The sequence below is a fragment of the Macaca thibetana genome, chromosome 7, assembly GCF_024542745.1.
Source record: "Macaca thibetana thibetana isolate TM-01 chromosome 7, ASM2454274v1, whole genome shotgun sequence".
In the NCBI taxonomy this organism is placed as follows: domain Eukaryota; kingdom Metazoa; phylum Chordata; class Mammalia; order Primates; family Cercopithecidae; genus Macaca; species Macaca thibetana.
In genome coordinates this window covers 7258157-7276693 of record NC_065584.1, presented here as the reverse complement: position 1 = coordinate 7276693, position 18537 = coordinate 7258157, and the positions used below count along the sequence as shown (strand labels likewise).

At 46.8% G+C, this 18537-nt stretch overlaps 1 protein-coding gene and 1 long non-coding RNA gene across 2 annotated transcripts in view; one reads left to right on the top strand and one right to left on the bottom strand.

The window, feature by feature from the left end:
• YY1 (YY1 transcription factor) overlaps positions 1 to 13281 on the top strand; it is a 45550-nt gene extending 32269 nt beyond the window's left edge. The window contains exons 3-5 of the mRNA XM_050796759.1: positions 5347 to 5407; positions 7141 to 7299; positions 8096 to 13281. Coding sequence (XP_050652716.1) covers positions 5347 to 5407; positions 7141 to 7299; positions 8096 to 8278 — 403 coding nt within the window. The 3' untranslated portion in view covers positions 8279 to 13281. The remainder of the gene's footprint in view (positions 1 to 5346; positions 5408 to 7140; positions 7300 to 8095) is intronic.
• Positions 8664 to 17576, bottom strand: LOC126958458 (uncharacterized). Its single transcript, XR_007727197.1, has 2 exons — positions 17055 to 17576; positions 8664 to 10732 (listed from the first exon to the last, which is right to left on the bottom strand). It is a non-coding gene; the product is annotated as an uncharacterized LOC126958458 (long non-coding RNA).
• Between the last annotated feature and the right edge of the window lie 961 nt (positions 17577 to 18537).

Sequence of the window (18537 nt, the reverse complement as noted above, 5' to 3'; positions counted from 1 at the left end):
TTAACATACATCTCTTAAGTAGGTAGCATTATACCTTTTTACAGAAAAAGAAACCGAGGCTGAGAAGTTACAGTTTGCTCAAGGTCATGAAGCTAGTAGAAGTCAGCTCGAAGTCACACATCCCATACTGCCTCATTCATAATGTCTATGCTGTTGTCATCATTGTCTCCGGGTTCAAAAGGACTCTCTGGGTTCAAGAGTGCTCAGCTGGTGAATGGAAGATTTAAATCTTAGTTACTTCTGAATAGTTGAGGAGGGTGAGAAGGTGTTCTCAGTGGTAGTATATGATTTTTACTCTTTACTTGTAAAATGAAACACTGTTTTAACCTAAGTGTATTTTTGGAAAATGACCTTTTTCATTGTTGGCATTCAAATAAAATGTAAAAAGTACCAACGTATACTGCTGCATTTGCCACTCTGTGTGAAGGAGGATGATTTGCGAAGGAGCTTAAGAGTAGCTGCATTTAAACCTTCCACTTACTCCTTAAATCCAAGGGTATTTGTCCAAATGCATTTTAAACTCTTATTCTAAAATTAAATATATTTCTAAATACTAGCACACATTTTGAAAATGACATTTTAAGAAAAAATAATACCACTTATAATAACAAACGAAGAGTTGGGTAAATGGTACCTGAGACTTTCTCTTTACTTTGGGGGCATATTTGAAAATTTCCATGATAAAATATCTTTTAAAAAATGAAGTTACTGCCGGGCGCGGTGGCTCACGCCTGTAATCCCAGCACTTTGGGAGGCCGAGGCGGGCGGATCACAAGGTCAGGAGATCGAGACCACGGTGAAACCCCGTCTCTACTAAAAATACAAAAAATTAGCCGGGCGCGGTTGTGGGCGCCTGTAGTCCCAGCTACTCGGGAGGCTGAGGCAGGAGAATGGCGTGAACCCGGGAGGCGGAGCTTGCAGTGAGCCGAGATCGCGCCACTGCACTCCAGCCTGGGCGACAGAGCGAGACTCCGTCTCAAAAAAAAAAAAAAAAAAAAAAAAAAATGAAGTTACTAAGAATAACTCTAGGAAAATGTATGGGGGACCGGGTGCCATGGCTCACACCTGTAATCCTAGCACTTTGGGAGGCCGAGGTGGGTGGATCACCTGAGGTCAAGAGTTCCAGACCAGCCTGGCCAACATGGTGAAACCCCATCTCTACTAAAAATACAAAAAAAAAAAAAAAGGCCAGGCATGGTGGCACACGCCTGTAATTCCAGCTACTCAGGAGGCTGAGGCAGGAGAATTGCTTGAACCTAGGAAGCAGAGGTTGCAGTGAGCCAAGATCGCACCACTTCACTCCAGCCTGAGCGAAAGAGTGAAACTCCATCTCAAAAAAAAAGAAAAAGAAAATGTATGGGAGGCCGGGCGCCGTGGCTCACGCCTGTAATCCCAGCACTTTGGGAGGCCGAGACGGGCGGATCACGAGGTCAGGAGATCGAGACCATCCTGGCTAACACGGTGAAACCCCGTCTCTACTAAAAAATACAGAAAACTAGCCGGGCGAGGTGGCGGGCGCCTGTAGTCCCAGCTACTCGGGAGGCTGAGGCAGGAGAATGGCGTGAACCCGGGAGGCGGAGCTTGCAGTGAGCTGAGATCCGGCCACCGCACTCCAGCCTGGGTGACAGAGCGAGACTCCGTCTCAAAAAAAAAAAAAAAAAAAGAAAAAGAAAATGTATGGGAGAGGACCCTTACTAAGCCATATTTACTAAGATTTAATTTGCATATGGTAAAGTCTATTCCCTTTTAGGTATGTATGTACTATTCTGTGAATTTGGACAAACACAGTCACGTAGCCATCTTCACAGTCAACACAGAATGTTTCCATGGAGTCCTAGGCGGGTGGATTGCTTGAGCTCAGGAGTTTGAGACTAGCCTGGGCAACATAGCAAAACCAGATCTCTACAAAAACAAAACAAAAATTTTCAAAGAATAAATACTCTTAATTGGGAAGATTGAAACTTAAAAAAAAAAAAAAAAAAAATTTTCAAAGAATAAATACTCTTAATTGGGAAGATTGAAACTTAAAAAAAAAAAAAAAAAAAGGCCGGGCAGCAGTGGCTCATGCCTGTAATCCTAGCACTTTGGGAGGCCAAGGCGGGCAGATCACAAGGTTAGGAGATCAAGACCATCCTGGCTAACACGGTAAAACCTTGTCTCTACAAAAAATACAAAAAATTAGCCAGTTGTGGTGGCGGGCACCTGTTGTCCCAGCTACTCGGGAGGCTGAGGCAGGAGAATGACGTGAACCCGGGAGGGAGAGCTTGCAGTGAGTCGAGGTCGCCCCATTGCACTCCAGCCTGGGCGACAGAGCGAGACTCCGTCTCAGTCAATCAATCAGTAATAAAAAAATAATATTTGAGTGGAATAGAAACCTTGCATATCAATCACTGTTGTTTTCCAAACTGATGTAACCTCAAGGTGGCACAGTGGCACCAAATTTTGTCCTACCTGATTTTGTGAACTCAGACCAAAACTCCAGGATTTATTTGTATTTAAGGATAAGAAAGGCTAGTTCAGAGTCCTGTTTACAACAGGCACTTATGAAATACTTGCTCACTGGTGTTACAGGTTGAGCATCCTTTATCCAAAATGCTTAGGAACAGTAACACTTTGGATTTTGGGGTTTTGCATATGCATAATGAGTTATCTTAGGGCTAGGACTCAGGTTTAAACACGAAATTTGAACTTAATTTATGTTTCATTACACCTTATACACATAGCCTGAAGGCAATTCTATACTTTTATTTTATTTTTTTGAAACAGGGTCTTGTTCTGTCACCGAAGTTGGATTGCAGCCTCAAATTCCTGGGCTGAAAGGATTCTACCTCTTCAGCCTCCCAAGTAGCTGGAACTGTAGGCATATGCCACCACGTCTGGCTAACTTTTTATTTTTTTAGAGACAGGGTGTTGCTTTGTTGCCCAGGCTGTTATACAATATTTTAAATAATTTTGTACATGAAACAAAGTTTTGACTGTGACCCCATCACATGAGTATGTCATGTTAGCACTCAGATAGTTTCAGATTTTGGATTTTGGATGTTCAAGGATGCTCAATCTATAATCCATTTACAAGAAAGGACAAATATCTACAGGGTTGGGATAGGGGGGGACACTGAATTGAAAATGTTCTCGTAGAATTTAAAATAGCAAATATGTACAGTCTTGAACCAACTCCATGGAGATAAGTGATAGTTACCAGATCTGTTGTTCCTCACATACTCCTCCAGGGCATGGAAAGTTTAACCAATGATTTCATGTGTTCAGGTTACAGATCAGGTAATCCTTTTCCCAGATTGTAAGTGAAGAAGGACATTGTTAGGGCCTTCACAAACTTAAAAGATCACAGAATTAATTTTTTTTAAGGAGTTTTTTTTTTTTTTTTTTTGGTAACAAAAGAGTGGTAGTAAATTAGCTCTTGCTTTTAAGGATTCACTTAAGTGGGCTTTTTTTTTTTTTTCCTCCAACTTTGACTTTTTAAAAAATGTCAATAGCTTTTGGCATATAAGTGGTTTTTGGTTACATGGGTGAATTCTATATTGGTGAATTCTGAGATTTGAGTGCACCCCTCACCAGAGCAGTGTACACTGTATCCAGTATGTAGTCTTTTATCCCACACCATTCTTTCCCCACTCAGTCCGCAAAGTCCATTATATCACTCTGTATGTCTTTGTATCCTCATAGCTTAGCTCCCACTTATAAGTGAGAACATACCCCATTTGATTTTCCATTCCTGAGTTACTTCACTCAAAATAGTGGCCCCCAGCTAGTTTTTTATAGGTTTTGTTTTTGTTCTTGTTTTTTTTTGAGACCGCATTTCATTCTTGCCGCCTAGGCTGGAGTGCAATGGCACGATCTCGGCTCATTACAACCTCCACCTCCCTGGCTTAAGCAATTCTCCTCCCTCAGCTTCCTGAGTAGCTGGGATTACAGGCATCTGCCACCACACTTGGCTATTTTAAATCCAAGACAGAGTCTCGTTCTGTCACCTAGGCTGGAATGCAATGGCACAGTCATGGTTTACTGCAGCCGTGACCTTCTGGGCTCAAGAGATCTTCCTGCCTGTAGCCTCCCAAGTGGTTGGGACTATCGACACACATCACTATGCCTGGCTGACTTTGTTTTTTTGTTGGTTTGTTTGTTCATTTGTTTTTGATAGAGACAGGGTTTTGTCCATGTTGCCCAGGCTTAATTTTTTTATTTTTTGTAGAGAGAGTCTTACTGTGTTTCCTAGGCTGGTCTTGAACTCGTGGACTCAAGCAGTTCTCCCACTGTGGCCTCCCAAAGTGCTGGGATTATAGGCGTGAGCCACCACACCCGGCTGATTAGTACTCATTAAATATGAACCATCATGGAGGGGTGTGAGATGGGTAAAACTAGGGACAAAAAGAAAATCTGTTTCCGAGATTTATTTTCCAGTTTTTTTAGGAACCCTTAATTTCTCACCCTTCTACCACAAACAGATCTATAGGGAATATTTGGAGAGAAAGTTTTGACAAAAGGCCAAAGCTTGATTCAGTGGCAAAAGCAGGTAGGTAAGTTACCAAACCAGGAGGCTCTCTGGATAGTAATTTCACATAGGGCTCTGCCAGACGGTTACCACATTACCAGGACACTTGATACAAACGAGAACTTCCAAGCCCCCATCCAGAAGCAGGGTAACAGTATGAGAGGATGTGGTGTTCCCATCTGTCCACCAGGCCCTAGGAACTCTTTCCCCAAAGTAACTGGTGCTAATGGTTGGTTGTGTGTCCTTCCAGAGATATTTGATATTTAATGTCTATAAATCTTGATTTAAAAGGACTCTTTTGTACCCTTTAAAATGATACATTTTAAAGATCATTTGTGTCAGTACTAATTGGACCCATTTTGTGTAGAGATGGATATTTTAGGACACTCCTGTGTTTACAGCTCCTTTTTCATAAGGCACTTCATCATTGCAGCAGCTGCTTTTGGATATCTTCCCTTGCCTCTCATGAGGAGATTCGTCTGTGATTGTCTGAGTTGATTTTTTGTGTTTTTTAAAAGTGTTTGGAGTTAAGAACAGGTATGTGAATCACACAGATCATAGTGCCATTCTAAGCTACACCAGCTTATTAGCTATGAGAATGTAGGCAGCAACTCGATGTTTCTGAGCCTCAGCATCCTTATCTGTAAGATGGGAAGAGTGCTTCACAGTCTTTGGTACTTAGTGAATGCGAGTTGTCTCATTCTTTCTCCTTCATGGAAGTGTATCATTTTAGTTTGGGTGCCTATAAGGAAAGCATTTTAGGGACTATATGATTTATGCCAGTTGAGTCTACCCGCTCCTACAAATCTGTCTGTCTCTCTTTTTCTTTTGATAAGAATGAAGCCAAGAAAAATTAAAGAAGATGATGCTCCAAGAACAATAGCTTGCCCTCATAAAGTAAGTAATGCTAGGGGGAGAGTGTTAATTAAACTGTTGATGAAGTTTTAGAGAGTTTATAAGAAATTTGCACTTTTGTTTCTGCTTTTGATAATTTAAATGAAGCAAGGAATTAGAATCTTTGGTTTCTAAATCCAAGAGATGAAGTTTTGTTATTTAGTAAAGCCCACTTAAATACTGTTAAATGGGATGACTGCAGGGAGCTGATGCTTGATTACTGTGTTGACTCTACTGTTAGTGTTTCATTTCTTTTTGGATTATATTAACAAGTCAGTCTTAAGATCCTGGGTTGTGTCTCACCCATTGACCTTTATGGGAATGTAGGCTTGTAACTGAAATTTGGAAATTATTTTGGATGTTGCTAAATTAAGCCAAATAAAGACTTAATAATAATTTTGTGTTACTAGAGAGGCACTTAATTGTTTTCAAATGTAGTTAGTCTTTAAAATAAAAGGATAACCTGAAAAGTACTTTTGAGGTATTTGTTGGGGGCTGTTTTCAAACTTAATTGGATATAAGACTAACAGAAAAATCAAGTATCACATAGGTACAGAGAACAAAGTAGGAGAGATTGAGTGGAAGAAAGAATGTAAAAATGAACAATTGGAGCAGCCTACATTAGTCTCACGGTCTCATCCCTGTAATGACTGTGACTAGCAAGTCCCTCCTGTTGTTTGTCAGCGTTCTTCATGTGGCGATTTGCAATGTAAACCTATCTCCATCGGGGCCAAAATAACAAGCATTTGAAAACAGTTAGGCCAGAAGTGCCTGCCATCCCTTTAGCTTCTCTGTATACTTCTTAAAGTTTTCTTTATAATGGACAATACTTGTACATATTTATGGGGTACCATGTGATGTTTCAATGCATGTATACATTGTGTACCAGTTAAATTTTTTAAATTTCCATTTTCTAAATGGAAATTCAACCTCTAAGGGTCAAGGCATAAAAACTGTGGCTTCCCTCTCTCTTCTGCCTGTGAGCTGTCTAGTGACTTGTGCTGTCCTTCTGTCATGCTGTCTTACCATTTCCCCATTCACTCCATTACTGGGCAACAACTGCAGAAGAAATTGTTAAGGACATGCTTCTCGAGTGCCACACATCCATCTGCCTTTCCCGCCCTGCACTGGTATCAGTTTGCCTGCTTCTTCCTTTTCCTAGTGTCTCACAAAATAAATTTCTTCTGTAGTTGCCATTCCTTGGAGACCCTCTTGCTTCTTTCTCTGTCAAGAAGGGGAAAGAGGCAAAGAGAGAAGAGGGAACAGTAGGCGATGGAGAATGACAGTCCATTGTTGCAGCACAGAATATGGGGCCACCAAAGGTAGTGGTGGACTACCGTCATTTTAACTCCATTTGCTTAGCAGTGCTTTTGTTACTTCATTTTGGGGGACATAGTCGGGTGAGGCGGCTGTGGTATAGCTGGAAGCCAGGGTGTTGGGTTCTATTCCCAGTTTGGCTACTACTAGTAGTGTGACCTTGGGCAAGTCTACTTAAAGACATCTCTAAGCCTCAGTTTCCTCATCTGTAAAACTAGGGTTTGCATTAAATGATGACTTTTTCAGCTGTCTGTTTTTTGTCTTAAATGATATTAATGTTCTACCGTAATACTAAGTAAAATTAAAATGGGAGGTTGGGGGGTGGTTTTGTTTTAGTATGTCAGTAAAGGCTGTTAAATGGTTGAATCCTTTCTAACAGTTTGCAATGTGAACCTCTAAGCTGCTTTCTCTGTTTTAAGGGCTGCACAAAGATGTTCAGGGATAACTCGGCCATGAGAAAACATCTGCACACCCACGGTCCCAGAGTCCACGTCTGTGCAGAATGTGGCAAAGCCTTTGTTGAGAGTTCAAAACTAAAACGACACCAACTGGTTCATACTGGAGAGAAGCCCTTTCAGGTAGAGCCAGTTCCCTCTCTTCCCCACACTGCCTTGCCTGTCTGAACACTGCAAGTGTAGGGTGGTGTGGTGATGAGGCAGGAGGTGCCAGCCCAGAGACTCGGGGTCTTATTACTCCTTAGTGAGAAACAAAACTCCTGGGGAGTCTCTTGGAAGGGTTGCTGGGGATCTGGACTTCCTTGTCTATAACCTCTGTGGTCCTGGGTATGGAATGTATTGGTGTTGATGGAGTATACTTTATGGCAGGAGGAGAACAGGATTGATCAGGACCATACCTAAAACTCAATTTCTACTTCATTCATTACAGGATTGAAGTAATTTATTTTTGGTAGTTAATAGTATAATTACTAATTGATAAAGTTTCTAAAATTTTGTTGTATGAGTGTAAGTATAGGTAATATTTTGTCTTGTTTTTAGCCCATAAATAAGTGAAAGAACTAGCAGTGCAGTTAGTAAATCTAACATGGTTCTTTTTGACAACTGACACCAGAACCCTTAATCATTTGTACTTTACCGTTGCAGATGTTTACAGCAGCACTAGCACTCTAGCCTGCATTTAGGAAGAGTTGCCATTTTGCCAAGTGTTTTAAACAGTTCATGAGGGCTATCCTTGGGTTTTCGGGGTTGTCCAACCTGCCTGCTGATTCTAGAATATATCTACAAAGTTCACCCCGGGCAGGAATGAAAAGGGTTTGGTAAAATACATAGGCTGTTCTCTAGCAAAGCAGTGAGCTACTGACTCCCAGGGTCTGGTCAGAGTTGCTGAGTGGGTTGATCTCTGGTCTTTCCTCGACAGTGCACGTTCGAAGGCTGTGGGAAACGCTTTTCACTGGACTTCAATTTGCGCACACATGTGCGAATCCATACCGGAGACAGGCCCTATGTGTGCCCCTTCGATGGTTGTAATAAGAAGTTTGCTCAGTCAACTAACCTGAAATCTCACATCTTAACACATGCTAAGGCCAAAAACAACCAGTGAAAAGAAGAGAGAAGACCCTTCTCGACCACGGGAAGCATCTTCCAGAAGTGTGATTGGGAATAAATATGCCTCCTTTGTATATTATTTCTAGGAAGAATTTTAAAAATGAATCCTACACACCTAAGGGACATGTTTTGATAAAGTAGTAAAAATTTAAAAAAAAAAAAACTTTACTAAGATGACATTGCTAAGATGCTCTATCTTGCTCTGTAATCTCGTTTCAAAAACACAGTGTTTTTGTAAAGTGTGGTCCCAACAGGAGGACAATTCATGAACTTCGCATCAAAAGACAATTCTTTATACAACAGTGCTAAAAATGGGACTTCTTTTCACATTCTTATAAATATGAAGCTCACCTGTTGCTTACAATTTTTTTAATTTTGTATTTTCCAAGTGTGCATATTGTACACTTTTTTGGGGATATGCTTAGTAATGCTATGTGTGATTTTTCTGGAGGTTGATAACTTTGCTTGCAGTAGATTTTCTTTAAAAGAATGGGCAGTTACATGCATACTTCAAAAGTATTTTCCTGTAAAAAAAAAAAAAAGTTATATAGGTTTTGTTTGCTATCTTAATTTTGGTTGTATTCTTTGATGTTAACACATTTTGTATAATTGTATCGTATAGCTGTATTGAATCATGTAGTATCAAATATTAGATGTGATTTAATAGTGTTAATCAATTTAAACCCATTTTAGTCACTTTTTTTTTCCAAAAAATACTGCCAGATGCTGATGTTCAGTGTAATTTCTTTGCCTGTTCAGTTACAGAAAGTGGTGCTCAGTTGTAGAATGTATTGTACCTTTTAACACCTGATGTGTACATCCCATGTAACAGAAAGGGCAACAATAAAATAGCAATCCTAAAGCAAGAATATGGCAGAACAAGATCTGTAAGCACAGTCTTATTTTCTTTTGTTGTCCAGAATACTTATAATTCTTGAGCCTCCCAGAAATTGGAAGCTAAATAAAGCAACTCAAGTTTCCTTTATTTTGCACTCAATTACAGTGATTATTGATGAAAGCGATGCATGGATATTTTAATACTTCCTACATGTCCTGACATCCGAAGGAGAGTAGGTAACAGGCATCCCGAGTTCAGGAACTACCTCAGAACACCCCAGGCCAGGTTGGTCATAGGCTGTGATTTTAGCCCCCGGCAAGTGTGAGTGAAGCATCCACTGTGCAGCCTGAGCGCCTGTGCAAGGTAAGGTGCCACCTGGCAGTGGGGCACACAGAGGGAAGACCAGGCCTGTCCACCCTGCTGCCTTCAGAGGCAGCTCCAGCAGGGCCTTGGCTTGTCTGACAGGAAATGCTTGTGGTCACTGGTTATTTGGTTTGAGAGCCCTTGTTCCTCCGTCTAGTGGAGTCCTTATTAAATACTAGCAATGTGGCAATTGAGTACCAGTAGCGTAATTTCATGTTTCTAAATGGACACTGGGTGCAAATCAGCAAGGTGATTAGATTATTAGAAAAATTGTGCTCAATGAGTACCTCTCACATTGTAACCTCTTAAATGTACAATTACAATGTTGGATCTTACGGTCAAATAACAGACTTGAGAATATTTTATAAACTGCCATGATACAGCAAAATCTCATTTATTCAAAGTGCAAACATACTGTGTCTTTCTGTTTTGTGTATGCTTGACTACAAGATAAATGACAAACTAGCTAATATCCGAGGTTTATTTACAAACGGCCAGGGACCCCATCAGGTGAAACACATAGCCCGATGTCTTAGAGCTTCTCCATCGGTCCCGTACAGGAGGGCTGGAGACCCAATAACAGTGACCCTGTGGCTCTGGAATTTTGAAGTGCCTTTTGTGAATCATGAATGAAACATTTAACTTGAGACCCTTTAAAAAATTATCCAGAATCTGTTAGCCCTTGGGTAGTTTGGAACTCAGTTAAGCAGAAGCCCCCAGCTGTTTTCTGGGTAAGCCAGGCTTTGCTGTATCTGGCAGTCAGGAGAGAGGTCAGCCCATGGTGGAGGTCTTCAGTGCCGAGGGCTCGGATGAGAACGTGTAGTTCTTTGACTTCGACCTGGGCAGGGGCTTCTATGGATGCCTGCTTTGTGAGCACCCACACCTTCCCTCCCCACTGTCGGGTTGAGTAGCCCCAGCATGGCTGTGTTAGGAGTCCTTTGCCCAGCATTGTGCTGCACTGGAGCCTGGCCCTGGCACTGTCCTCAGGACCTTGCCCAAGGGCCCACCGCAGAGCATACCTATGTTATGGGGAGCCCCGCTGGCAGCCCCGAGAGCCATGCCATGGCCTGCAGAAGGCAGGCTCCTGTGTGGATGAAGTCCCTCTTCCTCTGTGCCTTGATCCCTTGGGGGTGCCTTTGGTCATCTCTTCCGTCCTTTCCTGTCTCTGAAGTAGTCATCACTCCCCTTGACTCTCTCTGTTCACATGTCTTCTCAGTCTGCAGAGTTAACTTCTGTAAGGAGTTTAATCTGGGGTTCCAGGAAAACAAGTTCCTTGTTAACATAGCACTGACTTTGCAACAATAGGAAACTAACAAATGAGCAACAATATGAAGAGTAGAGGTAGTTCTCATTGGGTGTAACTTCAACCCATTCTGCCTGTGGTTAGAATTTATAACTTTGCTAACGATGTAATTTACTAAGGTTTGAAATGGTGTTCTAACAGCAAGTCCATTGTCTTGAGGATTAATCTGATTTATAAGTAATACTGATAGACATATTTTCGTACATCTGAGCAGAAATAAATGCATGTTTCTAGCATATGTAATATAAAAACTCCAGAGGATAAGTTTACACTTAACAAGATGTTGTTTTCTATTTTTGAATTTCTTATTATTTCCCCCTTTTTGGTAGTGGGGTTGAGAGGGGGAGCATACTATTTGTATAAAGAACTGTCACCCCAGAGTGACATTTATTTTCCAAGATGACCCTGAACTCATGCTATTGGTTACATATGGTGTTTGTGTGCTTTGCCTAGTTTCAAGGCCTGAGGACTTGAGGAAAATCGGGATTTTTAAATTTTCTTTTTGGTTTTCATGTAAAAGTTCTAAATGTCACTTATTTTGCTAAATAAGACCCTTTCACAGGATAGCGTGCACAATGCCTGTCCATGTTTCCAAGCAGAGTTCAAGTTCGTGTCTTCACAAGTAGATAAGAGTCACTTCCAGTCGGGGGAAGCCTCCCTGAGCAGTGTTTGAGAGTTCGTACATTGGAGAACTGCCCCCCGTCCGTTTGCACTCTGCCTTGCAAAACTTACTGTGGAGACGTGCTCCAGATTGGTCTCAGACCAGAGTTTATGTTTGCGGCACAGGAAAACCTGACCTCCTAAAAGAAGTGTTTGAATTGGAAACCTGATAATTCTACCCACCTCCCACCCCCACTAGAGGCAGAGAGAGTTGATTGCTTCCAGGGTCTCTGACTTCTGTGACCTGGAAATCAGCCTGGCTTGGGACATTCATGTTGTTGATCTTTAATTCTTTAAGTTTCTTCTATTTTCTTGACATCGGATCCCCAGCAAGAGTAAGGATACCAGAGGTGAAAACTGGTGAGAGCCAGGCTGCTCACAGACACCTACTTGATGCCACAGCCATGCCATGAGGCTTCCTCCTAGCTGCTCTGCTGGCTTGCTGAAGCCAACTCTGAGTCACGGGGTTGCCTTGGACCCTCGGCTGTAGGGGGCAACTGTCTGGCTCCGGGCCCTTTGTCTTGGATCCACTGACAGTAATGTGATTGCAGCACTTCTTCAGAGTTCAGGCCCAGCAGGTCCTGGCAAGTGCATTCTACTCGAACTTTTAACCCAAGTGGTGGGGAAGGAAGTCGAAACCCCAACCTGCACTTTCTTGGGGTTCTGGCCATGCACTTCTTAGCCTGCTCTCTGACTTTACAGGACAAAAGGTACCCTACGCCTTCTTCAGAATCATACTTACCTGCACGGCGGCATCTGACTAGATGGCTGGCTAGGTCTCATTCACCCCATATTACTGACCCTTGATTTATGTTGTTACTGCTCAGGTTATGCTCAGATGCCCTGGTTGCCTGAAGATGGTTTAAGTGCAGGCCTTTCAGACAAGTCACGTCAGGCAGGAGAGGGCTGGCCTCTAACCCACAAGAGGGCAGATTTGTGGCCAAGAGGCTTCCTGGCATCCACCCCAGGCCCGAGGGATCAGTGTGGTGCCAGAGAGGATCTTTAAGCTGGGACTGTATTGAGGGTTGATAGGAAGTATGGGCAGCAGGTACTTGACACATATCACCCAGTCCCCTTATAAAATCTGGAACGGAGCCTTTAAGTTGAGCGTTAGCATCAGGTCAGCAGGCAAAGCAAACCTCCCACAAACTGGGTGCTGTAAGGCGGGAGTTGACACATGGAGAGCTTGGTCCTGGCTGAGCAGGCACCCAGCCCCATGTTCCCCGCCAGCATTCTGGATGTCAGAGGAGACTGTATGATAGCGTCACATTCACCTGAAGCACACTGATTTTCCACAGGTGTGGCAAGTTCGATCAAATTGACCACTTTTCATGAGACACCCAGACGCTGTAAAAAACTACCGGGATGTGTTGAGGGGGCAGTTTGCCATGCTCTGTTCTATCTGCTGCTATCTCTGGGGGCCGCCTAATGTCCACACACATCATGGAGGGGAGAAAGGCATCAGTACCAAACGGAGTAACCTCTTTTTTCTACAATGTCCATACCCAACATGTGAGGCTATATTATCAACAGGTGGTGAGAAAAATTCTGTTTTTATTCGCTTTCTGGTAACTTCTGTAGGCCCTGGCTCAAGGACTTAGCATTTCGTCTCATGTACATCTTTTTCTTAAGTGTTCTTTGCCATTTCTGGAATTGTCCTTGGTTTTTCCTTAGCTCATAGGTCATAGATGCAGAAATATAGTATTTAAGGCATCCGCATCCAGCATCAGATGGCTTTGCATCCAGAAAAACATTGATAACTCAGTTTGAAGCACCAAGCATGTGTAATATGGCTCTATAAAATATAATAAATGCATAATGTTAAGCTTTTTAATGCCTGTGGTTCTTGTTTGTTCCTCAGTCCTCTAAGCTACTTCTTTAGTGTTTCACTGCACATGAAACCAGGCCATGAACCCCTCCTGGTCTAAGAGTTGCCTGAACTGCCTGGGGCAGTTCTTGTGGCTTGCTTTCTCACACAGGAATGGGAACTCCCAGGATTTGGTCTCACACCAGCAAGCAATGCTTCTGTAACCTTTCAGCTCCAAGGTGGGCTCAGGAGCCAGAGGGTGTTTTAAAGAGAGCCTCACCTACTGTTCGGAAAGCACAGCCCAGTGAAATGCCCATGCAGCCAGACCTGTGAGCCCATGTCAGCCCTGGAAGCTCTGGAGCTAACAGGGATGAACTCTCAAGAACTTGACCAAATACACTGAGAGCTACTTAGGATTTAGCCAAAAGCAAAATGCAGAGCAGAGCTTCTTCCCCCCGGCTGGGGCCTTGGTGTCTGATGTTCTGTCTGATGTTCTGCAGAGCAAGGTTCAGAGTGAGGCGTGAAGTTATTACTTGGATACATGTGACTCCCTTTTTGCTAGTGACAGAAGGGGCTGCTGACAGAATGCTGCTGAGGTGGCAAGTCACAGGCCTGTGCAAGCCCAGAACTGCTGAGTGAAGGCCCTAGGTAGGGCTGAGCTGAGCAAGAGCCTGGGTGGAAAATCTGTAGATTTTACATGGGAAGGAACTAAGGCTTTGAAATTGCTTTTTTTTTTTTCCTCCCAGGCTGGAGCGCAGGGGCACGATCTCAGCTCACTGCAACTTCCGTCTCCTGGGTTCAAGCGGTTCTCCTGCCTCAGCCTCCTTCCTGAGTAGCTGGGATTACAGGTGTACAGGTGTGCGCCACCTCGCCTGGCTAATTTTGTATTTTTAGTGGAGATGGGGGTTTCACAATGTTGGCCAGGATGGTCTCAAACTTCTGACCTCGTAATCCACCCGCCTCAGCCTCCCAAAGTGCTGGGATTACAGGCATGAGCCACCGCGCCCGGCCTGGAATTGCTTTCTTTAGAAACCCCTAGATAAAGATGAAACCAGCATCGCTCCTTTATACTTGCCAGTGTCTCTGCCTGGCTGTAATTTTTTGTTTTTTTTTTTCTTGGTAAGAGACAGGGTCTTGCTATCATCTAGTCCGGAGTGCAGTGGCACAATCATAGCTCACTGCAGCCTTGAATTCCTGGGCTCCAGTGGTCCTCCTGCCTTGGCCTCCCAAGTAGCTGCGATTACAGTGAGCCACCATGCGCAGCCGGTAACATTTGTTGAGAATACAGATGGATCCAGTGCCCTCCTCCAAACCACCTTTTGATGAATTAGCTAGCAATATCACCATGTTGTGAGAGAGGAACAGGCTCAGATTTATTTGCAAAGTCCAGGCAGCCAGAATCCAAAGCCCAAGCCTGCCTGGCTTCCAGGGTACTCTGCTTGCCACTGGCTCCTTAGCCTGAATTCTCCTCCTGTCCCCTTTCAAAAAAGCCCTGGCCCTTGTTTATGGAGCAGTGCATCGGCCTCCCTGGTGTGCGGCCCTTTCTGTTCTGGCGCAGTGGTGCCTCCTGGCCTTGGAAGGGCCCTCAGGGCTCCCCGACTGCCTGCCATTGCGGCCGTTCCCCTCGGGCCTTGCTGACCTCCCCACACTGGGCCTTTCTGCTAACGGGGTCTCTCAGCACTTGATTTGAACTGCAGCGGTTCCCCACTTCCTACCGAAAAATCCAATCCCACCCACCCTCAGAGCCCAGTCCTGGCTCTATCTCATTTTTCAGGCTTTCCTAATCGATCACCTCTTGTCCTTTCCCTCCCCTCCCTCTTGGAGTTTTCGTTTCCAAAGCTTACCTCTCCACCTCCAGGGGCACTGATGCGATCAATGCAGTTATGTGCCAGACCCTGTTTTAGGCAGGAATGGCATTGCCCTACTGGCACTGGCATGACATCTGGAGGAAGGAGGGTAAGGCCGTGATAAATAGGGGCTAGGGGCCAGGCGCTGTGGCTCATGCCTGTAATCCCAGCACTTCTGGAGGCTGAGGCGGGCAGATCACCTGAGGTCGGGAGTTTGAGACCAGCCTGACCAACATGGAGAAACCCCTTCCTACCAAAAATACAAATTTAGCTGGGTGTGGTGGCACATGCCTCTAATCCCAGCTACTCGGGAGGCTGAGGCATCGCTTGAACCAGGGAGACGGAGATTGCCGCGAGCTGAGATCGTGCCACTGCACTCCAGCCTGGGCAACAGAGTGAGACTCGGTCTCAAAAAAATAAAAAATAGGCCGGGCGCGGTGGCTCAGGCCTGTAATCCCAGCACTTTGTGAGGCCGAGGCGGGCGGATCACGAGGTCAGGAGATCGAGACCATTCTGGCTAACACGGTGAAACCCTCTCCCTACAAAAAATACAAAAAATTAGCCGGACGTGGTGGCGGGCGCCTATAGTCCCAGCTACTCGGGAGGCTGAGGCAGGAGAAGGTGTGAACCCGGGAGGCGGAGATGGCAGTGAGCCGAGATCGCGCCACTGCACTCCAGCGTGGGTGACAGAGCGAGACTCCGTCTCAAAAAAATAAAAAATACGGGCTAGGGAGGGAGAGGAGGCAGGACGGGGTCTCAGCACGCTCCTCAGGTGTGTGCATGGCTTCTCCTTGCCTTGGCCTGCCACGTGCGTCTGTACCCGACTTTAGGAATATCCCGGTCGCTGGTGGCCATCCCTAGCCCCTGCACGCCTGGCCTTTGCCAGCACTTAGCGCGGGCAGCCCCGCCCGCCCCAGACCCTTCTGGGCTCTTGGGCCGCGCCTTTGCCCCAGCCCTTCCCTGCCACCCTGCAGTGCTCCATGGCCTGTCCCCCACGCTGCTCTGGCGGGCGGCGGGCGACCCCGGGGGCCTTCAGACCCGCGCCTGGGCCCCCGCCCGCAGGGTGCGCTGCCGCCGCCGGCCGCAGGAGGGCGCTGTGCCGGTCGGCCCCGGGGCTGGGCCGCGTCCGCTGTGGGGAGGGGCTGCGCGTGCGCACCGCGAAGCGGCCGGACCTCGCGGGGACCCAAGGCGCGGTGGGGGCTGTCCAGAAGCTTTGAGTGTTGGGTCCCCGCGAGCCGCCGCCGCTTACGAGCGTCCCCCGCGCGGAGTTAGCTCAGCGCCACGGCGGCGCGGACATTCAGGGCCCGAGAGACGCGGACCTGCCCGAGGCCTCGGGCGGAGGACACTCCCGCCGCCAGGGACGCGGGGCAGGGCGGTGCGGCGGCGACGCCCGAGGAGGGAGGGGCCACATACCACGAGGCCCCCGCTGAACAAGGCCCTGGGACACGCTCCCCCACCATCCTGATGGAACAGCGCCCCCTGGAGGACGGGGTGGGAGAGCGCCGTCTTGGGATTAGGGGGCGGGCCCGGGAAGCGGTGAGACAGGGCCTTGGGGTGCCGGCCCGAAGGGGCGTTCTGGAGCCCTCCAAGCTGGGGCTGCTTTTCCTCTCTCCTCGTACCACGGACGTGGCGGGGGCTCCTACCATCACCCTTCCTGTAGATGCTGGAGCCACTCCTGCCGCCCCAGCCCCTCTCCAGCCCATCACCGCTTCACCCTCTGCCCCCAAGCGTGTTCTGGCCTCACAGTGTACATTGTCTTCCCTGGCCCGTCTCTGTATTGCCTGGCAAAACCCAACCTGGCCCTGTACTCAGCAGCCTCTGCCCTCACGCATTCATTCACTCATTCATTCAGCATGCTGACTTTGCACCCCTGGCTCTCATGGAGCTAAGGTAGAGGTTGGGGAGATAAACAAGACACCGGCCAGTACTGTCACCACAACAAACAGATCTCACCATGTTCCCGTGTCTGCTCTTTGTCCTGTGTCCTCACCATCCCCAAGGACATTCAAGCCAAATCTGAACTTATTCGTTCGCCCAAACTTTGTGGGACATCATTACAGTTGGCATGGTGTCAGCTGGCCTGGCAGAGCATGGTTGGGGAGGGTGTTGCTTGCAGAGGGGCACTGGTGGGGGGGACTGGCATTCCCCACGAGCCTGGGGGAGGTCAAGTTGCAGGAGAGCGAGGCTGAGCAAGGAGTCCCTGGAGCACAGGCCCATTCCCCTCAGCCTCTGCCCTGTCTCTGTTGTGCCCTGATCAAGGTGGACACTGGCCCCACCAAGCCTTTCCCAGTTCCCTGGAAAGTGGCCTCTGGACCCAGCAATGTGTCTGCCTCTCCATGGGTAGGTGGGTACCATGAGGTCAGGGGTGTGTGAGCAAGAAGCAGCAAGGGAGCTGAGACCCAGGAGCATGGGACCTGGACCCTGGCCCTGGCCAGGCCCCCTCTGGTGCTTGCACTGCTGCTCCAGGGTTGCCGGCCCCAGCTGATCCTGCTGAAGGGCAAAGGATGGGCTGACCGGCTCCCAGCACTGGCTCCAGCACCAGCTAGCCATGTGGCCTTGGACGGGGGTCCTCCCCAACTGGTATCTTGCACTGCAAAACGGGAGTGCCAGCACCGACCTTGTAGGGCTGTTGGGAGGATGAAGGGATGGGTGTGCAAAGGGCTAGGCCGTCCCTACAGTCACAAGAACCTGCCCAGCACAGGGAGGGCTGGTGAAGGTCCTGGGTCAGTGTGGCCTCACAGGTGCTTTTTATGAGAAATGACTCACTAAAGGCTCAGGCTGGTGATGAGAGGGTCACAAGGAGGTTTACGCTCCATTCACTCCAGACACCTGATGTCCAAAGGAATCAAAAGAAAAGGGAAGGGGAAGTCTGTGTGCGAACCCAGTGTGGGCTCTGAGATTGGAAAAACAGTTTCTCAGATTTGGACTCTCCAAAATGCCACTGCTTTGCCTGAACTCTGCACCAAGGACCTGAGCACCAGCCCTCACGGGGCCTGTCCCCTTCTTTCTGCCCTTCCACGCTTTCAGCCTCCCTCTTTCCCATCCCAGAGACAAATCCCTCGGCAGTGCCGTTTGGTAGCCCTTTCCCTTAAGGGGTCAAGGAAGGAGCCATGGCCGGGCGCGGTGGCTCAAGCCTGTAATCCCAGCACTTTGGGAGGCCGAGGCGGGTGGATCACGAGGTCAGGAGATCGAGACTATCCTGGCTAACATGGTGAAACCCCATCTCTACTAAAAATACAAAAAACTAGCCGGGCGTGGTGGCGGGCGCCTGTAGTCTCAGCTACTTGGGAGGCTGAGGCGGGAGAATGGCGTGAACCCGGGAGGCGGAGCTTGCAGTGAGCCGAGATCACGCCACTGCACTCCAGCCTGGGAGACACAGCGAGACTCCGTCTCAAAAAAAAAAAAAAAAAAAAAAAAAAAAAAAAAAAAAAAGGAA